This window comes from Mus caroli, unplaced genomic scaffold (assembly GCF_978045245.1).
Source record: "Mus caroli unplaced genomic scaffold, Mus_caroli_1 scaffold_6, whole genome shotgun sequence".
Lineage (NCBI taxonomy): Eukaryota > Metazoa > Chordata > Mammalia > Rodentia > Muridae > Mus > Mus caroli.
Window position 1 is genome coordinate 14,948 of NW_028227261.1, and position 25,579 is coordinate 40,526.

Consider the following 25,579-nt stretch of genomic DNA (forward strand, 5'->3'; position numbering starts at 1 on the left):
ACAGGCAGTGTTTCAAACTATTTCCAGAGACCAATCACTCACCAGGTGTCCTGTGCAGCTGGCTGTATGTTTTATTTTTATTTTTTTAATTTTTATTTTTTATTTTTTTTGTTTTTTTCGAGACAGGGTTTCTCTGTGTAGCCCTGGCTGTCCTGGCACTCACTTTGTAGACCAGGCTGGCCTCGAACTCAGAAATCCGCCTGCCTCTGCCTCCCGAGTGCTGGGATTAAAGGCGTGCGCCACCACGCCTGGCGGCTGTATGTTTTATGTAACACACATGTATATATGTTCAGCCTCAGATGCTTCCCTGTAGCCTACAGAGACCCCACTTCCAATGAAAAAAAAAAAGTAGAACCCAACATCAGCAGGCTTCATTCCCTCCAGGGACATTTCTTTTTTTTTTAATTTTTAATATTTTTTATTACATATTTTCCTCAATTACATTTCCAATGCTATCCCAAAAGTCCCCCATAGCACCCCCCACTTCCCTACCCACCATTCCCATTCTTTTGGCCCTGGCATTCCCCTATATTGGGGCATATAAAGTTTGCAAGTCCAATGGGCCTCTCTTTCCATTGATGGCTGACTAGGCCATCTTTCGATACATATGCAGCTAGAGACAAGAGCTCCGGGGTACTGGTTAGTTCATCATGTTGTTCCAACTATAGGGTTGCAGATCCCTTTAGCTCCTTGGGTACTTTCTCTAGCTTCTCCATTCCAGGGACATTTCTAAGATTATCTACTCACAATAGAGTATTGGTAATGAGCCCTCTTCACGAATAGGATCCAGGGCCAGGGCCAACAAGAGTCTGCTGCTTTCAGTATGAAGTAGAGTCACCCAAAAGCACAGTTAGTATGCTTTAGTAAACAAGCTCCTCCTGGTTCTACAAGAAACCAGCCTCTCTGGACATCAGACTCCACTTGAGGTTCTATAGATAGGAAGCAATGCCAAGCTGAGGGACTGTAGGTCCTGTAGATGACAGTGGAGTCCCTCTGACCCGTACCTTGGGTGAAACTCAGGTAAGATTTGCCTAACCAAGAGACAACTAGGCATTTGATGAACCAGTGATCTGCTGCACCACACATTACAGGAACCACAGGGACTATGCATGTAGTACAACCCAGATACATTCACTAAAGACTTCCAAGAAACTCCTCTGTGCCAGGCTATAGTTCTGGTGTACAGTGATACCAGAAATACCAGTCAGGAAGAACAAGGAGCTTGTGAAGGGTTGATGGGATATGGCAAGCAAGAACATTTTGGAGCAGTGCTGTGAGAAATGGAAATTCATGTGGTCCAGAGGGTATGTGCTGGGCTGTCTACACACCCTGGGATATCTGAGACATGTACACCTCACCAAACACCAGTTTTGCATCCTTTAGTAGAAATAGGTGGACAAAGAGCCCTAGGAATGTTAGCTCCAAGCCTGTGTTCCATACAACATTGGCCACCAGATATCACCATCCTTACAAATGCTTGGGTTGACTCCCAGCATCAGGAATTTAAGGCTGAGACAGAAAGGTTTAGGTCTAACAATCTTCCCTAGAGGGAAACAGAGGCTATTACCATCTTTCCTTCCCTCCATACCCATTCCTGGCTTTTCAATTTTGTTTGAGGCTCTCCTTCCATAGTTTGGAGGTGGAAACAAAGACCCAGACAGGCTGGGATCCTGCCATGCCAAACCTTTGTCAAGCCTTTTGAGTTCTAGAGCTCTCCTTTGAGTTCAACCTCAGACCACACCCACCTCAGCCCCTGCATGTCAGAATAAAAAAAAGTGTAGGAACAGAACTCTTGAAAGGTATCAGAATCACAGAAAACTCCTGCTGCTCTACTTGAACCTGCTCTTCACAGGGACTGAGGCCTCCAAATAGCATCAGTCCCAGGGTGGGCACTCTTTGCTCAAGACCAGGAGCGGGACCAGGAAGACAGACAGACATTCCCTGCATATATGGAAACTCAAATATAGATGCTCCGAGCCCCACCCAGTGTGAAGCCAAGTAACTTGGACAGGGGCCAGTCTGTGAGTTTTTGTAATGAGCACGGTGACAAAAGAGCCCTGTCTTTTACTGAGCAGGTGTGTGCCTGGGCTTTGGGCTTTACAAATGAAGGGTTTGTTTTTACTTAGCAAGGGTTAGAGGCCCAGGGAACCAGAAACAAAGCCCTATCCCCCATAGTAGCCACAGCCTCCAACTCTGGGGTTACAGCCTGAGGCACTAGGATGTTGGCTAGAGTGACAAAGGGTCCCACCCACAGATTCCAAGACAAGCAGCTGGTCAGAGCACACCATGAATAGGACCTCTTGCAACCCCTGTCAGACCATGGCAGCATGAGCTATAGCAGCCCAAGCGATAAGAAACTAATAATTTATGTTTCCAGCTCCCACTGCTGGCGCCAAGGGACGGCTGAGCCACAACCTCCCCCTCGCTGGAGCAGCCTCAATCCTTTGCTGCACAAATTATTAACGACCAGAAAATGAATGACCGTAATCAGATCAGAGCTGCCAGCACTCTTTATTTCATTTATTTGTATAAGTCCTGAAATCAGGGTAGCCACCCACCCCCACCCCCCACCCCACCCCACCCCCGTGGTTAAGTGCCAAGGCTATGGCAGGTCCATCTTTCTACAACACTCCCATAGTGGTAAAAAGGCATAAAAAGGCTAAGGGAGCTAACATGAACCCACAAAAAAACCCATTTGAAGATCAACCCTGAGGATCTGAACCATGTTCAAGCCTGATCTCTAAGCCAGAGATACCTGTAGTGTGGAGGTGTGAGACCAGAAGGATGGGCTTCCCACCCCAAAGTGACAGACCACCTCAGCATCACTGTCATCCTCATCGTCAACACGAATGGTCATCATCCTAAACAGGGAAGGTGGAGGGCAGCTCTGGCTGTAACCCTGTACAGTCGCAGCTCTCTTCCCGTTCATCCTGTTCTGTATACTCCTCTGCAACAGAGTCTCACCTGCCCTTCACACTGTCTTCCTGTTGGGCAATCAGTCCATCTGAGCAGTAGTCAGGATATGAGAATCCCTGTGCAGCATTACAGAGCCTTCAGTGATCCTCTCACACGTCCACTTTCAATCTCATTGACATCGTGCTATACTATGGTGCATAAATTTAGATTTGGAGATCTTATATTCCATCATAAATTGTGCTACCAGACTTCTGATCAACAAGATAAAGCTGTCTCCTTCAAGGTGGGTGTTCTATTAGTCTTAATCTCACTGCTGCAACAGGGGCTTGGGTGGGGAGTGGAATCTCTGCTCTGGAGACTTTCTACATTGTAAGGGGATAAATGGTGCTCAGAATAAAAGGAACATAGGTAGCTCCAGACTGGGCTACTAGACCACCACTACCCAAAGACTTCACCTCAGCATCAGAGACACCTTGATTCCAAAGAAAGCAGACATGCTGGGTCCCATGGGCAATAGTTTTCATTTAAAACCCATATACATGCAGACATCTGAGCATGTACTGTGAACATGTATACCTTTCCTCTCATTGCAAACTAGTGGAAACCAGACCATAGGCTTCTGTGTACATTTTATGCAAGGTCTCCATGTACTCATTTCTGGGGCTACAACAAAAGCTGCAGTACATGACTCCAGAGTTACATAGCACAGACTTTCTTTCCATTCTTATCCAGCAGTATCAAGGGATAGCCTATTGTGATCCCTTGGCACAACACAGAAAAAGAGATGAACCCAGGGGACTTGGTCCTGACACCGAGGTATCCCTCACAGGATACCAAGACACCAGTGCATTGCAAAAGCACTCACCAGAGAATGGGGCCCATTGACAATAGTGAGGTAGTCTGTCACTTTGGGGTGGGAAGCCCTAGATGGTAACACAATTATGCTAAGTATTATGTTATAAGGTAGTGTGCTCTATGTCATGCCCATGTTACATGTCCTGTCTCCATTACTGTCTGTCAAATGCTGTTCTATATCATATAACTAAATCTTGCCCCAAGAAATATGCCGCACTGGGGCAAGGGCACACAGGGAGATGATTCTGGAAGCTGTCCTTGGGACGTTGCACCTCAATCATTATGCCAGGCTCTCTTGAGTTGGTACTGCCTTCCTGTAGGGTCATCAGCTTCTTCCTGCTCAGTGGACATTACTTAGCCAATGCTGTAACCAGGCAGCTTTAGCTGGTTTATTTTCTTTTTAAAGATATTTATTTATTTATTTATTTATTTATTTATTTATTTATTTATTTATTTATTTATTAGTAAGCACACTGTAGCTGCCTTCAGACACACCAGAAGAGGGCATTCTCATTACAGATGGTTGTGAGCCACCATGTGGTTGCTGGGATTTGAAATCAGGACCTCTGGTAGAGCAGTCAGTGCTCTTAACCTCTGAGCCATCTCTCCAGCCCAGCTCTAGCTGGTTTTATCTATTTTGAGGTTCCATTGGCTTTCCCTTGTCCTGAGTTCTGCTTTCTAGAGCCTCATAAAGAAAAACTGCCACACAAACTTACTGCACACAGGGAAGCCAATGGTAGATGAAACTTTGTTGGCATCAAGAGACCTCAGTCAAGCACCTAGAACTTGGGATACAGGATCATAGGACAATCTGGTTTTCTCCCAGTCATATTATTGCATGCCTTATCAGGGCATGCACACCCCATATAACACACCCCTGAACTACAAACCTAGGTAGTGTCTACTAATAGCAAGGATGTCAGCCCTGACTATGCCAAAATTTTCTCTTTGATGAAGAGGGTGCTTATAACCAAACTTCATAATATTTTGAAGACATGAAGGTATGTAATTTCCCACCAGGACAAGTGTCTGAAGAAGAGAATAGGTAGGCAATGGGGCTACCACAACACTGGGAAAGATGTCATAAAGCAGGGGCTACCCCATTTCTATGGTAGCCAGAAACAGGTATCTCTGCCCTGCTCAAGGGGAGGGGCTGAGCATGCAGATCAAGTGAAGACAGAAAATCCCTGCCAAGGATACTAGATCAAGATCTAAGAATTGTGTTGGGGTCGCTGCATGTGTCAGCATACATGAACATGGCAGTGAATGTCAATGCATAGATAACAATGGTTTGGGGCTGCATGCCCCTGTAGCCACCTGCTAGAGTGGCAAGGTAGTGCCACACACTCACATGTGTGGTAACAGTCTGAGCTTAGGCTCATCTCCATTTCTTTGGGTGAAAAAAGGTTAAGGTCAGTAGAAAGCCCGGCCTCAGAAACATCTCCTTTCTCCTGAGAGACATAACATGGCCTATAGCCAGCTCAGCAAGGCATGTCCCAGCAGGGCAAGTCCTCTGCAACTGACCAGGACCAGAAGTAGACACATTCCAGGAAGGTCTGACCCTTTGCAAAAATGTCTAAGGAAGCATCAGTTAATTTACCACTAACCTCTAACCTTGAAGGTTAACCCTTCCTAGGAAGTCCAACAGCACAATCAATTAGATGCATAGACTAAACATGCTGTCTTGGCAGAAAAACGTATGGAAAAAAGTTTATCTGGTACTAGTGACTGCAGGTCTGGTATTTTGTGTACATGTTTTGGTATACATGTGATTTGTCTATGATTTGCGATGAAACTGATTGTTTTGTGAGGACATTTGAGGGGATGCCTATGCATTGTGCATCATCTTGCTCATTCAAGTTCAGGAACTTTAGAAGCAGCAATGTAGATGCAGGTTGAGATCCACCTATGTTTACTGTGTACTTTGAACATGCATATATTTGCTGGTGCATATATTACCTATTCACATGTTTGTGAACAGGTATGCTTCCTTGTAGCTCTGATTCCACTGACACATACATCTGTGAACCTATAGCCCCAAACTTGTCTATCTGTATACTCTGGAAGGGTCTAGACCTGCATGGTATGCATCCCCATTACCATAAGTATGCAGATAGCCTGGGTGATGAACTAAGATTTTATTCACAGTACCTCCTCTGATCACATCCGTAGTCTCAGACATTTCTCTTCTTACAGCTGAAGCTCTAGTTCCCTCTTTCAAAGGACTGTACCACATCTGGGCTTGGTAAACAGATAATTCATGGGAAGATGAGTAAAGGGGCTCTGAAAAAGGGGCAGTCTTAAATTGACAGGGAAGCCTTCTTGGGACAGAAGGGTCTATGACCAGAACAAGCCCCTCCTATATATCTCAGGTCACAGCCACCAGGGTTATTTATGACTCTCCTCCCCCTCCTACGGTGGCACTCCAGCCTCAGCCTGAAGCAGAGGGCCCCAAACAGGGGGCCTGGGAGCAGCGACCAGGCCATGCCAAAAGCAGTGGATGGAACCTCCTGGGTGGAGGAGGGGCTGTAGTGTAGCTGTAGGCTGCCTGGGTGATTCTAATACCAAAACTATTTCCTTCTAGCCTCTGTTCCATTCTGAGGAGTACAGAGGAAGCTGGGTCCTAGGTATTCCATACAGGTATACAAGTATAATGTCCTCAAAAAGAAGCCTGATACATGGACCGTGATCTCCATCCCAGGAAAAGTAGGCTGAAAGGGATGTCCGTGTCAAATCCTGGAATGGCACATTTTGACAAAGGGAAGGGTCTTCCAGCCTTGGACCTAAGCCAGGGTCTTTCTTTTCAGGAAAAGACAAGTACTAGTAATCCAGGCGTGACAAGGTTGGCACGAGGTTAGGCCAAGTGTTTTGGGCAGCCCCCTACACACACACACACACACACACCAAGCAGTGGCTTTCTCAGATCTAAGTCTGTAATTTTCAAATACACAGAAGGTCTCCAAAACTTTTGCACACAGGTACAGATTAGCATGAGAAGCCCTAGGCTGGGCAAATACCTTTGGCAGCAAGATTGGGGGTTATGTCCAGACAGTGAACACACTTGGCCTTAGCCAGGAGCCCTGACAGTCTCTCTACGTGTGCCACAACTACTCATTAATGTGCTGGACTCTCAAACGCAAAGGATCACAGGCAGCGCCTATATGCACCAGACACTGAAGCATCATACCTTAGACAAGACACGGGCCAGAGGGGGGAGGGGAGGGGGAGGGAGGGGGAGGGAGGGGGAGAGAGAGAGGGAGGGAGAGGGAGGGAGAGGGAGGGAGAGGGAGGGAGGGGGAGGGAGGGGGAGGGAGAGGGAGGGAGAGGGAGGGAGAGGGAGGGAGAGGGAGGGAGGGGGAGGGAGGGAGAGAGAGGGAGAGGGGGAGAGAGAGAGAGAGAAAGGAGGAGGAGGAGGAGGAGGAAGGCTTATTGTTTGTCACACTTGATGTCAGGGACATGCTAGTGTCCAGGATCCAGGCAGAATAATGGAGCCAAATTTAGTGAAGAAATGAGTGGCCACCCACTTCCATAGATATCAACAGATCAGATATGAAAAATAATATTGTTAGGAGGAGTGGAAGGGCTGTATATCTCCAAGTCAACTTGGGAATGGCTAATGGATGAAGCAGGACCATTGTTGGTGGGGAAAGTAGAATTACCACAGTACCCAGCTTCACTAGGGGAAGTGGCAGGAGGCACTGTTTCCTCTCTTCCATGCTCTACCTTGAAAGAGGTGTTTATACAGATAAACTTCCCAGCTCAGCCCTCCAGGACAAAGTCAGAGGATGTCAGGTACATTTCAGGAGGCAGGGAAAAACAAGGGGCCGCTCTCTAGTGCACATCGACAGATATGTCCACCCCTCTTATAAGCTAATAACAAAGCCCCAAGATCTCTCAGTTTCTCTTCATGCTCATCTTGATTTTATACAAATATGGGAAAGAAGAGGTCAGGAACCAGTCATGCCGCTGATCTGCTTCCTTCAAGATACCAAGGTGAACACAGATGTGGGGCAGGGCCCTCTTTCCCGGATTTGGGGCTCTTGGGGATAAAAATGTGTTGTTGGTGTGCACACTTGTTGAGCCAACTGCCACCACCACCTACTACCACCCTGATTTTATTAAGGCCTGCTTGTCCTGTTCTATGCCCTGGAGGTAGGCAGCAAAGTCTAAACAGATGTCTGTCAACCAAATGTTAAATGAGAAAAACAAACTGCAAATGTGATCAAGGGAACCAACTCCGTGAGAAATGGGTAGTGATAGAAAACTGACAGAGAACACAATCCAAACACAGACCTTGCAGATCCATAGAGACAGTCTGAGCGGAAGGTTCACACTCAAGGGGAAATGGGACCATCCCAGCTCCATTTCAGTGAAAGACCATTCACCTATCCTGCAAGCTACCCTACTTTCCTTTAGGCTCATAGTTGGGATCTTGCACTCAGCACTCACACCCTAGGGCCTCCTTTTCTCCATCCCACTGGAGGAATGCCTGGGGCTGCAGTCTTGTCCCGCTATCTCCATGCCATCAGGGTCCAGTCGGCCTTCACGCACCCCCCGCCGGAGCCCGCGCCCGACCGCCGCGCCAGGGCGGTTAAAACGGGCCAAGTTGTGGCGACGGCGGCGGCGGCGGCGGCGGCGGCGGCGAGTCTTCCAAGTCCTACGGTCAACGCGGGTGTGCTCCCGGGCAGCTGTGGGGCGGGGAAAGGCGGGGCTGAGGCTTAGATCGCCCGGCTGGACTACAAGCACGACTGGAGTCTGCAACTTCTCACTGCCCGGCTCAGCCCAGCTCTGAGGCAAAGGCTAGCTCTGAGTGCAGTTGGACTTCGGACGCTCTGCAGAAACCTAGGACTCGGGAGCTGCGGTCCAAGTTCTTAGGCAGTTTCAAGAGCATCATGCCTCAGGCGGTCGAAGCCAAGCTAACCAGCTAGACAACCGTCCAGCAAGGCGGCTGCATCAGTTGCGAGCACTGAAGCACAGTAGCCGGCCGAGTGAGTGCGTAGTCAGGCTCCATCCATGGCTTCCCTGACCAAGACCCAACTCCAACCAAAATAAATTGAACAACCAACAGAAAACCTCCATCTGAGTGCCATGCCAGCAGTTAAAAAAGAGCTCCCGGGCCGCGAGGACCTGGCCCTGGCCACCTTCCACCCGATCCTGGCCTCACTGCCGCTGCCACCACTGCCCGCCTACTTGGCGCCACTGCCCGCTGCAGCAGCCCTGCCCTCGGCCGCTTCGCTGCCCGCCTCAGGCTCCGGCTACGAGGCACTGTTGGCTCCTTCACTCTGTCCCCCGCGCGCTTACCTAAACCTGCATGAGGCCGCGCCTCATCTCTACTTGCCCAGAGACCCGCTGGCCTTCCACTACTTCTCAGCCACCGCAGCCGCGGCACCGGATTTCCAGCCGTTGATAGACAATGGTGAGCCGTGTATCGAGGTGGAGTGCGGTGACAATCGCGCGCTGCTCTACGTACGCAAACTCTGCCAGGGCAGCAAGGGCCCGTCCATCCGCCACAGGGGCGAGTGGCTCACACCCAACGAGTTTCAATTCGTCAGCGGCCGCGAGACGGCCAAGGATTGGAAGCGCAGCATTCGCCACAAAGGTGCGGTCGCGGTGGGGACTCGAGCGACCGCAGTCCCTGGGTTCCCCAGGTTCCTCATTCTGACACCTGGGACACCTAGCGTTAGCCAAGAGGAGGCGCTGCAGTTACAGGGCTAGCGCGGGGGATAACCTCCACCCCACCCACGCCACACCTGGCCACCATGCACGGGCGACTTAGTGGACACAGCAGAGGTCTCAGCCTCTGCGATCCCCTCAGCCCAAGCAACAGCGCGCTGGGGTTCCGGGTTATCCACGAACCTGCAGATCCCTAGCTCGGAAGGTCCGCGAGACCTGAAGGCAGGGGAAGTTTACTGGAATTCGGGAGAGGCCATGGGAGGGACGCCTCTTCTCTACTGGCCTTGAGCCAGCGGTTCCTGGCAGGAGTGGTGGGGCGCACTTGCGACCAGGGTGCGCTAGTGGAGTGCGCGCTACTGGAGGCTGTGTGGGCAAGTGGGGGACAGTGGAACCTAACTACATTGGCGGTACTGCCAGCCACAGCCTCTTGGACTGTGGGTCCAAAGGTGCGATGGAGGGGGGTGCTCCTAAGCTAGATGCAGTATGTGCTGGGGCTGGAGTAAAAAAGTTAGGGACCAGATTGCGTTAGGGGGTCACACCTCATGAGGCCTGCCTCTTCCTGAAAGGAAGGGAATGGAGAAGCAGCCCAGATTCCCTTCACACCCTCATCTGGGGCTCAACCCACCTAGTACCTAATGGGTTCCCTTGGGACTAGCTTGGAGAAGTTGGAGCGCTGGGGGGCGGGTAATCCCTTGGTCCTTGGCGGTGACACTCGCTCAGAATTTGTGTTTCAGAGCCCCCGCGTTTCCTAAACAGCCGCAGCAAGGGTGGGACAGAATTGCGTATGAGGCGTTGAACAAGGGTGGATGTGAGAGATTGTGAATTTCGTGCGCCTTGAGGGTAGGAGGGAGGTCTGACCTTGCGACTGACTATGCCTCTAAAATATGACTATGCCTCTACCTGCACCTGGCCTCTCCCTCAAGTGTTCTGCTCTGTCTCTTGGCAGGGAAAAGCCTGAAGACGCTTATGTCCAAGGGGATCCTGCAAGTGCACCCTCCAATCTGCGATTGTCCAGGCTGTAGAATATCTTCGCCCGTGGTGAGATATGGGATAAGCTGGAGCTTGATGGGCAGAAGGGCTGGGTTTCTGCTTCAAAATTGGTGACTATGTTGTCTGGGACTGAGACTCCTAACTTCAGCCATACAGACATGCTAGAGGAACCTGAGAAAAGTAAATAGGGCAGTGGGTTAGTTTGCAATCTCGAAAACTGTTCCTTGGAAAGGGAAGGGATCCCAGGTGCAGAAGCCCCTTCCAGGTTGGATACTGTGTGTGTGTGAGTCTCTGTGTGTGTATCTGTGTGTGTGTCTGTGTGTATCTGTGTGTTTGTGTCTATGTGTGTGTTTAAAGATGTATTTATATTTTATGTGCATGTATGTGTGTGTACAGCACATGTATGTCTGGTGCCTATGAAACCAGAAGAGAGCATCAGATGCTTCGGAACTAGAATTGCATACAGCAGTAAGGTACCATATAGATGCTTAGAAACAAAACTCCAGTCCTCTCCAAGAGCAGCAAGTATTCTTAAACCCTGAGTCACCTCTCTTCAGTTCTACCTCTACCCTAGGAAGCGTTTCTACTTAGATCATAGGAATGGTCCATAGCCATGTTCCTGGATTATGTCATTCAATTTAGGCTTTTGGGACTCTCTTTGCCCAGATCTGGAGTTTACCAAATAATCTGGCACATCTGGGAGTGATGCTGATTGTGGGGCTGTGCTTATTCTGAGGCATGACAGTACTGATTTGCTTTGACTGATCTGGAGTAGTTCCAGGCTTGGGTGTGAGCAACCTGTGTCTCTGGAGTGCTGAGTTGGAATTCTGCCCAGCATGGGCCTAAATGTTTGAGATACCTGAGAGAATAGCCTGGTCAGGGCAGAATCTTTGTAGCATAGCTATTTAGTGAGCTGAAGTTAGGGACTGGTTAGAGATTCCCACCAAAGGTAGACAATGTATTGATATGAAGAACAAGAGAGATTAGGGATCAATCATGCATGCCCTCATGCAAGAAGGGTTTGAGGGATTCATTTGAAAAAAAGGTTACCTCAAGAGAGGGATTAAGTTCAAGAACTTGGGGGAGGGCAATAGGGGTCTTTGTGCTGAACTAGGGCTGTACCTGGCTTTACCCAGCAACCCCTTTGCAGGGTCAGAGTGAGACAGAGTTGCCCTGATAGGACCCAATTGACCACCTTAAGTTTCATTTGGATTAGTAGTAGAGTATCCTCATGGGTTCCTTGTGGGCCCTGAGGGGCATGCTGGGAACCACAAACTCATACATGTGGAGCAGGTGAAGAGGATCAACATGCCTACCTCACCAGATCTAGTACAGGCGAATAGTCTCAGGCTATCACACATACTAGGTTCACACAACATGTAGGTTAAATACAGACATCATTAGCTGCTGGGACCAAATCTCTCCACTGCTGCACCCTACAGATAGCTGGTGTAAGAAAGGGGTCCTCGGGGGCTGGTGAGATGGCTCAGTGGGTAAGAGCACCGGACTGCTCTTCCAAAGGTCCAGAGTTCAAATCCCAGCAACCACATGGTGGCTCACAACCATCCACAACGAGATCTGGCGCCCTCTTCTGGAGTGTCTGAAGACAGCTACAGTGTACTTACATATAATAAATAAAATAAATCTTAAAAAAAAAAAAAAAAAGAAAGGGGTCCTCACTAGGCTTATAGGGTTGTTTTCTGTTTGGGTGGGTGGAACCATGCTGCTTACAAATCAATGCCCATTGAGCAACCACCTAAGACTGGGAATTAAGTAGCCAGCTCCCTCCCTCACTTCAAGTGGGAAATCTGCAGCTCTGAGAGGAATGGGCCTATTGCTTATCTAGGGCCCCCAATCCCTACCAATCATGGGAGACAACTCCCACCTGAGGCTACCTTTCCTAACATTTCTTAGAAAAACCTTCCCAGCTTTCTCACATTGCAGCTCATTCCCTTACCACACAATCAGGACCACACATATGTATCAGTATCACAGATATTCCAATAGTGGAATACAGTGTGCACATAAATCAGAGTCTCTGAACAATGACACTGTATGAAAATTACTAGATCTTAGTAATTAGTAACCTTAGGAGCCAAGGTTTCAGCTCTGTTAAGTAGTAGAGTTGGCTAACATTTCCAGTATATAAGGGAAGCTATGACCTTGGGTAATATCAGGATGGCCATCTGGATCCTTGGTACCATTTTTCATGGGTCATCCCCAAAGTACCACCCAAGATCAACCCCTCATACCCTTAGAGTATGAAGGGGGCAGGTAGGTAGGTTCCTGTGCCCAGTTGTGTGTGCCATGGAGCTGAGGCTAGCAATAGCCACTGGCTCTGGCTTCTTTTCAAGTGGCAGTCTCATGGTCCTTGAAACCCTTTCTTCCCATTGTATGAAAAACAAAAAGAAATATTTATTTTTCTTATGGAGAGACAAGCAAGAGTTCATAGAAATGATTCCCTAAGCCTGTGGGATAACATATGCCTGGGACTCAAGACTGATAGAGATATAGGGTCTGTAGGATGAAGCCCAGCCATTATGGAACGGCTTCCCCACTGCAATCTTACATTAGCTTTGTTTTTCCTAAAATAGTGCAGGACAAAAAACAGATAGATCTTAAACAGGGTCATAGAAATAACACTTTTGTCCTGAGGCCAGCCCCCAGGCCATAAGGATCACACCACTAACTTTATACTACAGGGTCCATATCACCTACTCTGGAAAGTGCCCCAGTGCAGGCCTAGAAGATTCCTGAGTGAAGATGAGGCAGAGACTGTGGCTCCCAGAGCCCAAAATGGGACACTGTACAAGCAGACAAGCCATTTATCTGGAAATGATAACCATTAGGTATCTGAAGAGGTACCTCTGTATTGGTACCTCTTCATGGTATTTGACATGACTAATGGTAACATCCCAAATGAGTACTGGATGACTTAGGGACAGGATTCTCCTTTCTCGTTCTTCAAAAGGAAGGTTAAGAGTCCCTGAGCTCATGAATGTGATGAAGGCCTCTCCCACACTACCATCCTTGTGAGCTGGTCTACAGCAATGGGACTTCTGCAGCTTGGCCCAGGTCTTGGAGGCTGAGGGCCTGGACTAACCTAATCTCCTCTTCCCACCTTCTCAGAACCGCGGACGACTGGCTGACAAGAGAACAGTCACTTTGCCCACTACATGTGCCCTAAAGAAAGAAAGAACACCCAGTTTCTCAGCCAGTGATGGTGATAGTGATGGAAGTGGCCCAGCCTGTGGGCAGCAACTGAGCCTGAAGCAGGAAGATGATCCACATATCCATATCATAAAGAGAAGGTACTTGTTCCATGGCCAGGGCAGGAGGCTACTGTAGTGGGGTGGGGCATCAAAGTCAAGGGTCTGCAAACACTGTGAGGAGCAAGTATAGGCAGAAACCTTTCTTGACATGTCATCCAGGCACTTTATGTCTGTGCAGAGGTCACTTTTAGGGTTAGGGTCAGTGGCAGTAAGGCCTAGAGGGTGTGGATGCTCCAAGTCTGCCTCAGGTGACTGCTGTGAGGTTTCTTGTTGCTGTATTCACACACTGGGTGAAGCAGTTCTAACAACTAGATTCAGTATAATAAGCATAATGTAGAAGAAGCCTGTAACAAGGGTTGTCCTCATTCATTTCTGGCAAAACCAGAAGTTGACTCTAGCCTGGCCAGTGGGAACTGCAGCACATTTAGCTTGGCATGGGGCACTGCCCTAACCACTGGTCCAGCTGCTAGAACCAGATTCATGTACACCAATCTGTTCAGCTGTATTTCTGGAGCCCTGCTGACCTTCTGTCTTCCCCCTTTTAGAATCCACACCCACTGGGATGTGAATATTTCCTTCAGAGAAACATCCTGCAGGTAGGAGTACAAGTTTGTGAGACGTCTACTCACACATCACAGGCAACAGGAGTTTTATTGCTTTGCTTCCACTTGGTCCTGTTCATTAGTTCTACACTGCCTGCCTTTTCTCCCTCCTCGGCCTGTGGACCCCTTTCTTATTCATCATCTTAGCCAATATGAACCAATGTGACCTGAGTATCCACCAGGTTTTCTATGTCTTTTTGCACAAACTGGAAGGTGGGTAGTAGGATCCTACCTATATTGTCCCTAATGTCCATTTGTATCCACCTGCTCAAAGACTGAGCCTGTAATATTCTTGGATATCCCTCCCAGAGATGGGCCAGGAGATGAGAACTGTGGTGTGTGAGTGGTATCTTGAAGAACTTATGAGAATTCACTGGGGCAAAGGGTGTGTGCAAAGCTGTGTTAGAATGAAGAGGCAGTGGTAGCACACTCAGAAGGCAACCACTGTGAGTTTGAGGACAGCCTGGTCTACAGAGTGAGTTCAAGGACAGCCAGGACTACACAGAGAGACTGAGCCTCAAAACAAAACAAAGGAAGGAGGGAGGGAGGGAGGGAGAGAGGGAGGGAGAGAGGGAGGGAGGAGATAATAGCCACAGGTATGGCCAGGTGGAGGCTAAAGATCTGGACCTTGAATACTGGACATGTTGGGTTTGTCCTCAAGAAAGAAGGCACAGAGAGCTCTCCACCAAGGAAGTGTTTTTTTGAAAAGATCCTTTTGGAGGAGACCCTGCCTATCAGGTCAGGTGCTTTCTTGGGACTACATGGGTTCATGATATGGAAGCGTGGTGGAGGCTGCAAATGCAGGATGTAGCAAAGAGATGAAAATGAAGTCACCAGGTAAGGAGGCTGGAGTGTCAGGAAGATCCAGTCAGTCTCCCAGTTCTCGAGGGAGAAGTCTGTTGGCGTGCTCAGCTGTAGCTTCTGCATAGTGAGGTCTAGTCTTATCCCAGGGTCTCCAGGGGAATACATTAGGAAAAGTCCATCAGGAAGAGACTAGCTTCCTGTGGTCAGAGCCAAATTTGAGGTGTCTGTCTTCGCTTCTTGTCAGATGTGTTATTATTTGTGTGATTGGCAACACCTGCATCCTGGGGTTGAATAACCATAAAAAAAAATCTTTAAATTATTTCCACCTTATTTTGGAGTTGCCAGCTCAACTGATCATTTTTAACAAACCATTATAAACACTGACATTTTATGAGCCTTTTACTTTAAATGCTACATGAAGAATTTGTTAGCAAGGGTGGTGGGGGAGCTGATGGCTGTGCCTCTTCTCCATGAGCAGTTCTTACCTCCCCACATTCACCAGGCTTTAGTGAGGATGTGCCCACACAGGTTTGTCACAGTGTCAACAGCTGCAGTCTGGTGGTAGCCCTCAAGAAGCCCTTAGTCCCAAGAGCCAGGATTATACCAAAGTAAAGGGAAGAAAATAGCAGGCCAAGGGATACTGACAGCCTTCAGCTTACTTACTGGTGGATCCAGTGTCTAGAAAGGAAGGTCTGCGGGGAGCCGAGAACAGCTAGCTGCTTTGTGCTACCTCTACCCGACTCTTTGTTCTGCCTTGTTGGCCTGCCTACTCTTTTTCCTGTCTATAAATCTGTTTCTCTCTGAGTGTTTGATCCACCTGTCTGTTCACTTGTTTCCACTGATCCACCTGTCCATCTGTCTTTGGTCCTCTAACAAACCCTGCAGTGAAACTGCCTGCCTGCTTGGATCAAGCAGAGAACTCTAACTTCCTCTTCTATCTATGAAGCCTTGGGCAACATAGCCTCTGGCACCACAGAGTTATTAAACTGACAGGAAAGGGAACAAGTCTGGATTTTATGGTAACACCAAAGGAACAGAGTAGAGACCTCAGAAGGCAGGCTAAACCAATCTTTTTCTCTTTCTGGTCTCATGATCCTCCCCCAGTAGCATTTTGGCTCTTCCATGACCATCCATCTCTTCATCCATGCCTCAACCTCCTGAGATAGTCAGGGTTTGATCCATGTAACATGTGGTAGGGTGCAGTGGGATGCAGAGGGAGCATTGTGGCTTCGAGAACCCAAATAAGGGCATAATTAATGCACCTCCAAACACGTATATGTGGAATTTTGCAGATCTATATAAAATCAGCATAATTTTTTCACTGAAAGAACAAGCTATAGGAATAGGTTTTCAGAACTGGGTCACCATTGGGCCCATAGAACAAACTACCAAGGCAGAATGAGAGATGAACCCAAGTTCAAGTCCTGTTCTGAGCAGGTATCACATGGAATCATGTTATCCAGTACCTAGTGACTCTGATGTCACCAGGCTTTTCAAGATACAGGTCTATGTAGGAGAACTCTCTTTCTGTGGGCCAGGCTGTGTTCTGCCCCCCTCCCTAGAGAAACTGGTCCACCTCCTAACCAGAAGGAGATCCCCATCAGAGCCACTCTGAAGCTACTGCAGACTGTGCCTAGTTAGCCCACAATTCCCTCATGCTGAGATAGCATTTCTCTCTGACACCCCGACACTGATGAGGATGCAGGGGATGAGTCTCATGCCAATTAATCCTATAAAGTACTTATACCCCCACCTGCCCTCTGGGCCTATAGTGCTGGGGTGAGGAGAACACTGCATCTGGGCCTCTAGGCTGGGCCCCTCTGGGGTGTCTGCTGATGAAATTTATCTGCTTAGGTGCCAGCCTTGGATTAGCCCAGCTCCAGTCACCCTGGGCAGGGGCTGGAAGCTATTTAATGAGGTTTAGAGTTGATACCCAGGTCACTTCGTAGATGCTCTGCCAGAATCCAAGGCTGCTGTCACAGGTGGGCCACAGAGGGCATGTGCTGAGTGCTGGGCACCGCTGTTCCTGCCCTGGCTCTGGCTTCCTGTTTTTCCCTTCGCTACTGATGTGGGTGTTCTTACAGAACGTCAGGGTAAGGTATCCCCACTTACACATCCTCTCCTCTATGGGGCTCTGTGGGTGAGGATTCAGCTGACTCAGCAAGAAGGAGAAACACAGAAAAAAAAGAAAAGAGTTAAATGCCGTTATACCAAGCCAGAAGGACCTGACTAGAAGTCTTGAACCCACCCATGGATGGTGTGTCACCTAGGCCTGCTAGCACTCTGCAAATGAGCATACATCTTGTCATTGTCCTTATTTTAAAGAACTACGAACTGGGAAATATTTGCCATGTTCTTGCTGCCAGACCTGGCAGTATGTTTGACAGCTTACCTTCTCTGCGGGCTGCCTTCAAAGGCAGGGCAGGACAGGACAGGGGCATACTTAGCAAAGAGAATAGCTGGAGGGGCTGACTTAGAACTGCAATTGGGTCTAAGTGCCAGGTCCTGACTTCCCTTTGGTCTGTTTGGTAGGCATGCACATGTGCTCTGTCACTCGTCAGAGTAGTGCACCTGGCTTTGCATACTTGGTGCATACTGTCCATGAGTCATGCCCCCGCATGCTGACTATGTGCTAGACTCCCAACCATGAGGCAGCTTATGACTTGGCCTGCCTTCCTCTGCTGCAGCCATGACAACAATCTCCCCACCCTTATATCCAGTGTACATCGAAGCCGCTGCCTCGTTATGCCTGAGCATCCAAGACACTGTGACTTCCAGAGAGGCAACGTGGAGATTGGCCTTGGACCCGGAGGTGAGGAATCCAAGAGATATCAAGGGTGAAGTGGGACAAGGGGCCACAGCTATTCTGACTAAAGACAGCCTACCGTCCTCCCCAAGTCTCTGATCAGCAGCTCTGGGCTCTGAGCACTTTGGCTGGCAGCCAGAGGCCAGCAGAGGAGGGGGGAGGTGTGAGGCTGGCTTTCCCCTGGGGCTACATGTGATGGTAATTGTGTTAATCCCAGCCAGCCGGGCAGATAGGTCTGCAACAGAGGCTACTCCTTTATGGCTTTTGCTGGAGTGGGTTTAGAGTGTCTAAGATCCACCACCCTTTCCTCAAAGGAACAGATATCATGTAAGCCTCTCCTAAGCTCAGAACTGCCCACTGCATGTGGTTCGTGTAGCAGAAGCCTGTTCTGCCTCCCTAGGGTCCTGAACCTGAGCACAGTGTATACATTAGGCTCCCACGACTACCAAGGAAGCCATAGGAGTTCAGAAAGAGAGAGGCAACCTGGAGAGATCATGGCACTCCAGGGAAAAGCAGGCCATAAGACTTCAGTGAGGGCAAACCTGAGTTTCAAGGGCCTTGAGGGGCCTTTCTGTCTAGGTGGAATGTTTCTGGTAGTGGTTGCAGTGCTTAGAAAGGCTGGCTGGGTGTAGTCCATCAGAATGGACATCCTTATCTAAGCCCCATGTGCTTGAAAGGCTTTGTGGGCTGGTAGGGGACTGCTTCTGGGACAGCTGAGGACCTGGTGGAGGCCCAGCCTGATGGAAGCAGCTGAGCAAGCAGCTGATAAAATCTAATTGCCTCATTGATTGGGTAGAGCCAAGGGAGTCTGTAATGATTGAGATATTCTGAGCTCATAGGCCCTCCCCTTGTACCTGCTCATGGAGAAACCTCCTTGGGTACACAAGTGCATGCGCAGGCACATATGCATGTATGTACTTCCTCCCAGAGTCATGATGATGTTTGTTGTGGTGTCTGTGTACCGTACACACATTTCTCTGTGATGTTTAGTCATCTTTCTGGCTACTCCTCCTTTTGCACTGCTTGCAGAGGTTCATACTATGCATAACTATGGGAGTGTGTATTGTACCCAGGTTTCACATATGCATCCTTTTAAGATCTTGTCCCTACGTCCTGGGAGCTTCCTTTCAGTCCTTGTAGGTGTTCATTCCTCCACTGTACCACTGCTCCCTGGACCAGAAAGAACTATAGGGCTTTCAGCAGGTTTTATGATTTTGTGCATCTTCCTATTACACACCAGGCAGTTACAGTGACTGCCTGATGCTAGCAGCACCCTGGTGTACTGGGAGTGAATGTGGCTTCATTAAGTCTGCCGCAGGACTGAATCTTATTTGAGGTGCTTCTATTCCATGATCATCTCCACCAGACTGTTGCTGGAATTCCAGGAATAGAAAGACTCTCTGTCTCTCTGTCTTTCTGTCTCCCTCCCTCCCTTCCTCCCTCCCTCCCTTCCTTTCTCCCTCTCTTCCTCTCCCTCTCCTTTGGGGGTAGCCACTTTTAAAGTGAGAATAGACTGCTGTGAAAAGAGCCCTTGCCTAGTCCGTAAAGGGGATCTGTGGGTTGGGACAAGAATAACAGGTACAAAGTGAGTGAGACCAGGCCACACAGACCTGAGGGACCCTCCTTCCTGTCTAAATCAGCTGCTGCCTCTTCTGCCTACTGGTCTCTGATACACTATTGGTGGCACCAAGTGAAGCCAGATACCCATTATCTGTCTGCTGGATCCATCTGCCTTGAGATATTATGGGTGGAACCCTTGTCCAGACAGTAGGCGCTGTCTCTTTCTCTGGGGCAGAGGCTGAGATGGCCTGTTAGACTAACAGCAGTGAGGTAATTGAGATCAATAAGTTATTAGCACCATTCTGTCAGCCATAATGTGGAGATTGATCAGCGTTTTTGCTGCCACATTTCCCCAATCTGATAAAAATGACAGATTAAGGAATTTTTTAAAAAATGGAATTCAGTCCTGGTGCTGGCACCACCAGCTTTGGGGGAGGGTGGGCACACATGTAGAAGCAGCCCCTTACTGGGCATTATAGAGATTTTGAATCACCCACGGAATTGTTCCTCCACACTCCTCTAGCTGGTGAGGATAAGGAGGGCAGAGACCAGAACCTTAGCTTGAAACCATGATGGCATGGGCTGTTCAGCAAAGGCCCTAGCTTTAGGGCAGGAGCTCAAGAGGAAGTTAGGCAGCAGTGTTTAGGGCAGTCTCTGGAATTGGGTCAATTAATGCCTGAGATTTGACATGTGGGGGTATGATCTCTGGGGATATTGTAAGCAGTGGCTGGGCCTGGCTTCATAAAAGCATAGCACATATAGACTGTGCACAATGGGGTGAAATGCTTAGGAGTCCCGTCAAGAACCCAGACCTGGATATGCAGATGGGCAAATACACTAAGGAGAGAGGCAAGGACTTGCTTTCTGAGCAACAAGCATAGCAGAAAACTTACTTGGGGAAGAAACTGAACTTCTGGTGGCAGGGCTGTGAAGACCCAGAATGAAGTAGGTTGGATTTGAAGAATGCTTTCTGGACTTGCCTTGCCAACACCTGCACAGTGGCCAACCCTGTCCTAGGAGGCAAAGGCAGGCCACTCAAGGAGAGGCTGGGGAAGCACATGAACTTACAGGAGACTGTCTGGGGAAACACTGATACAGAGTTCTCATTGTTACTTACATGCCCAAGGCCAGCATCAAGATTGCTTTGTCTTTACTACAGTCTCCATCTACCTGTCATCGTGTTCTCTAGCCTGGGACACCAGATCAGACAAGGTCTTTAACTGCCAGGGGAGAACATAGTGGTGATTGGGGTTCCAAACTGAGCTAAGGCAGAGATGGCCTTCTTTTCAAGCCATGAGACACTGGATGGGGTTCACTCTATCCTCTACAGGTGACCTGTTGGGCAAGAGGCTGAGCTGCCCCTACATTACCAGTGACTGTTCTTCAGAGAAGAAGGCCAGAAGCAAGGACCCCCAAGGTGAAAGCCCGACTCTGGAAAAGGATGCAGGTCACAGGGAAGGGGAGGGAGCAATGAGTTTCTGTGTCCTGAAGGGCTCCCCAGACCTTGGGCGGAAACCATAAAAGAGGCCTTGACTTTTCCCCTGGTCCTCACCATGTGCTCTGTCAAACAGAGACTTTGCTGCTTCCTGAGCTAGAGTCTACAATGGCCCCTGAGGACCACTACCATCAGCTTATGTCAGCCCTGAGTGAGGCTAGTTCCTTTGAGGAAACTCAACGTCTCTACCACTTGGGTATCCCCAGCCACGGTATGTGCCACCCCCACTGCCAGCACTCCAACTTCAAATGAGCCAAATCTCTCTTACCTTTCCATCTCACTAAGCTTACCCCAAGAAAAAGATCTGGATGTTTGGAGGTCAACACCAAGACCAGTATTGAATACATAGAAGGGCTTCCAGATAGTGATACAGCCTAGCTGCCTCACTGCCCTCAGTCCTCTACTGTTCATCCCTGAGGAGAGCCCAGGTGAGGGTGGGACAGAAGAATTTGTTCACCTGTTCTTTGTTGAAGAGATGTGGACTCTGGCCTATGCTAGGTTCTCCTCACTCCCAGAGTAGTCAATGCAATACTATGAATCTGTGGTCATGTTGATACTGTGTCAGACTTTACAGGGTTTGTTGAGACACAGGGAGGAGGGCATGGCAAAAATAGGAACCTGTGTCACAGTCAGGATGTACCCCAGGTTGCTTGAGGGAAGCCAAGCCTTGAGGCACTATCCTTGCCACCTAGGACTTGTGAGACACCCTGTGCTGCTATAGCACTGGAGAAATCTTGTCTTTTCTGGCAGAAGTGGATGGGGGCTCAGGGAAGGGAAAAGGACTTCTGATTCTTGCAGAAGGCACTGTCCCCTAGGGCAGCAGATCAGGCACTGAGAGCCTGAATAATTCACTAAATGTTAATAATTTAAAAATCTTTCTTTTTAATTGCTTACCCAGCTCTGCTGGCCTGTGCAGGAGACTGTCCAAGCAAGCTGGTTGTCAATCACCATTGCATGGAGCATGACTGGGGTAGTCTGGGCTTATTAGGTTCTGGGATTTGGCTTCAAGCCCTAGCTAGACCCACCTCCCCTTTTCAGCTACGTAATTTATAAACAGGCAAAGTGGTAGAGAAGTGGAGCTTGAGCAGGTGGATTAAAGGGGCTCCGCTCTTCCTAAATGCAGTTGGGGCACATATCACAACCATGCTGGACTGTGATTGTGTGTTACTGCTAGTTAGTGGTATCTGCTATTATAACCATGTATGCTATGAATTGCTTTATAGGGATGATAAGTCCTTCCTGTTCTTGTCTCCTGTCTAGAAAGGAGTTACCTGGGCAGCCTTCTGTTTGAGGTCCCCTCCTAACCATAGACTCTTGTCCCACTCACCTACTTGGAACAGCCCTATGCCCTTACACCTCTGACCTTGTGAAGGTTCAAACCAAATTAGCACCAATACTCTATATGTTGGAGCCTTTCTTCTCCAGCTCATTTTGGTCACCTACTTACTCATATTCCTTTTCAAGTTCACTTGCCTGGCTACACCATGTAGGTGTTATTGCAAATTGCCTTCCCTGCTGATCCTCCTCTAGCCTGTGACACAAAACCAGGCTCAGGACATGTGAGAGTCTCCTCCTCCCATTCTGTTCATACCTTCACTGGGTCAATGCCCTGCTCACCAAGATAGAAAGGGGAAATCCTAGGGGAGCTTATCAGGGTGACTGCTATCACCTCCCTTCTCAGATCTGCTAAGGGTACGCCAGGAAGTAGCAACTGCAACACTGAGGGGTCCCAGTGGCTTGGAAGTACACCTGCCCTCATCTATAGCAGACCATCGACGGAAGCAAGGCCTAGTTCAGCACCGGGAGGGAACAGTTCCAGCTGCTACCACATCTTTCTCTGAAAGGTATTAAGACAGTGTTTCAGCAAGGCTTCTATTCTATGCTTGTTACTTGAGAAGGCCAATTCTTTCTTTCCCTTGAGTCTTCCATCACATATATGGATAATGCATTCACCATGTTCAAGGTCCACTGCAGGAAGCTCCTTAATACTGCAAAGACTCAATTTTGGGGACAAAATATGCAGAAATGCCCACTCCCTGGCAAGAATGCCAAAGGCCATTACCATTTTCTTGTCAAGCAACTCTGACTATTCCAGCCTAGTAGAGTTGCCCCGAGAGAGCAGAGGCCCTCCCCTCACAGGTGGTGGTGGTGGTATGTTGAGGAAGGCAAGGCAAAAGCAACCAGCCAGAGGATTCAGAGTTAAGGACATACACCTCCTCCATCCTTACCCTGCTATAAATTCCATAGAGACATCATGTTCACAGTACTGTCTCCACAGCAGACTAGTTAAGCCAAGTAAACCCGGCAGGATCCCCGGGTTTCCCAAACACATCCTATCTCACCCCAACCCTGGCAGACTGCAGCATCTGCCACATCTACAAATTGTGGCTAAATGCCCTGCCCTGTACCCCTCCCCTCACTGCTCAGGATGAGAGGTATCCCCCACCCCAGTAATTACTGATGCAGTGTGGCCCATGGGGCCATTGCCTCTGTGCTGACAAGGAGATTAATTGGAGCTGTCTGCATGGTGTGTGTGTGTGTGTATACACAAGCAAGCCATAATCAGCAAACCAACGACCACCTGAGGGGTCAGCAATTAGAAGGGTCAGCAGGGGTGCACCCAGAGGCGATCACAGGAAAGAGAGGGTGTGCACAGATGGACCTAGGTATGTGCTCACTATTCTGTCGTCCACAGGGAAATGTCACAGCCACCCCCTTTGCTGTCACCCGAGAATGCCCCCCACATCACAATGAGCTCCCACCTCCGGCCTCCTTTTTTGGGGATGCCCACAGCTTTGTGTCAGACCCCAGGTGAGAAAGTCGGGTGTGTAAGCCATTTGTATCCCTATAAGGCTCTCTTTAGGCAGATAGATAAAAGTAGTGCAGAGCATCCAGCTTCAACAGCTTCTTTTTCTATCCCAGGTTTCAGCTTCCTACCCTCTGCCCAGGCTGAGATGTTAGCTCGGCAGCAGGAACTTCTACGGAAGCAGAGCTTGGCTCGGTAAGCAACTGGAAGACCAGTGGGAGTAGTTTTAAGCATGCCCAGGCTGACTCCCACTGTCTGTCCTTTTGGTCCAGGCTGGAAATGTCAGAGTTGCTTAGGCAGAAAGAACTGGGCAGTGTTCACCGGCCACAGCTACTGGCACCAGAGGTGGCCTTGCATATCCCTGAGGGTCCCGACGAACTCCAGCGACGTGGCTCCACGCTGGTTTTGAAACACAGCTCAGCACCACTACTGGCCCTGCCACCCCAGGGACCCCCAGGCCCAGGACCCCCTATCCCACCCAAGGAGTCTGCTCGAAGCCGGTCCGAAAAGGGGAGTCTTGGTGCTGCCTCAGTCCAGCCCAGCCAACCTAAGGAGACGACAGGGGCTGGCCTCTGGGCTCAAGATGTCTCTGAGGAGCCATCCAAGAACTCAGATGGAGAGGACCCTGAGATAGCAGCTGCCAGGGAAGGGACCTCTACTCCCATCCAAGTCCCAGCAGGAGGGACCAGAGCAGAAGGAAAGGGGCTTCTATCAGGGTCCACACTGCCCCCTCCACTGCCCCTGGGATTCCCTTGTGGGGCAGTCAGCCCCTACTTCCACACAGGTGGGCAACCTTAGCCACCCACTGATAGGGGATTCCGTGGGGAGAAAAATCCTTTGTCATTAAGCCAAGGACTTAACCAATTAAGAGAAAGGTCAGCCAGTGGGGAAGGAGGCAAAGAAATGGAAAAAGCCCAAGCCCTAGTGACATCCTTTCTATCTCCAGGTACCATGGGGGGGCTCTTCACTGATGAGGAGACCACAAGCCTTGAGGATGTCAACAAGTGGACTGTAGATGATGTCTGCAACTTCGTGGGGGGCCTTTCTGGCTGTGGCGAGTATGCCAGGGTGAGGGGAGTGGCAGGTCCCTAGGGCTAGGCCAAGAGGCCCAATTCTGGACAATGTCCCAGTCTCCCACAAAAAAAAGAACTTTCCTTGTGTTATTTTTCCATGCAAGCTATACAACTCTACTCTATGGGCCCACCTTGTCCCCAGGTATTCAGAGAACAAGGAATAGATGGAGAAACTTTGCCTCTACTGACAGAAGAGCACCTTCTGAACACCATGGGACTGAAGCTAGGGCCTGCCCTCAAGATCAGGGCACAAGTAAGTATGTCCAGTGTTTTCATCAATCTAGAGAGGGCTTAAGGATTCTTTGTACCTGGAGTTGTTTCCCTATGCCCCTTTACCTAGTAGGTATTCACCCAGCTTCATCTCTTTGTAGGTGGCCAAGCGCCTGGGCCGTGTCTTCTACATGGCCAGCTTCCCTGTGGCCCTGCGGCTGCAGCCACCAAGCCTGCAAGCACCTGAGCTCAGCCCAGGACAGCAACCCCTATCCCCAGCAACCACCACCTCCCCATATGAAGGGACCCACCTGCCCACAGGACAAGCCTCACCCAAGCAGGAGAATGGGTCAGGGACCATAGCTCTGCTTTCAGGTGCCCCAGACTCTTCCCAGCTTCTCTGATGATCTAGCAGGCAACCATCATCCTCCATAATACCCAGTGAAATTGCTAACCCCACTCCACCCCCAGGGTAGTTCCCCTTTTTAGATGCAAAAATGCCAAGAGTATTTTAAAA

The 25,579-nt window shown here is 49.2% G+C and overlaps 1 protein-coding gene across 3 annotated transcripts; it reads left to right on the forward strand.

Annotated features, from left to right (window-relative positions):
• Positions 1 to 8,421: 8,421 nt before the first annotated feature.
• Samd11 (sterile alpha motif domain containing 11) lies at positions 8,422 to 25,557 on the forward strand. Of its 3 annotated transcripts, none has more exons than XR_015047269.1 (14): positions 8,422 to 9,370; positions 10,391 to 10,482; positions 13,564 to 13,745; positions 14,252 to 14,302; positions 17,800 to 17,924; positions 20,809 to 20,895; positions 21,050 to 21,184; positions 22,655 to 22,817; positions 23,669 to 23,784; positions 23,896 to 23,974; positions 24,052 to 24,563; positions 24,726 to 24,837; positions 24,995 to 25,105; positions 25,224 to 25,341. XR_015047269.1 is itself a non-coding variant. In XM_021160478.3 (14 exons), the coding sequence occupies exons 1-14, from the start codon at positions 8,860 to 8,862 to the stop codon at positions 25,464 to 25,466; spliced, it is 2,529 nt and encodes an 842-aa protein (XP_021016137.1). In that variant the 5' UTR covers positions 8,422 to 8,859; the 3' UTR covers positions 25,467 to 25,557. The 3 variants fall into 3 exon arrangements, 2 of the variants coding, with proteins under 2 accessions (XP_021016137.1, XP_021016138.1); XM_021160478.3 differs by having other exon boundaries at positions 24,726 to 24,847; positions 25,224 to 25,557; XM_021160479.3 differs by having other exon boundaries at positions 17,833 to 17,924; positions 24,726 to 24,847; positions 25,224 to 25,557.
• The last annotated feature ends 22 nt before the right edge of the window (positions 25,558 to 25,579 follow it).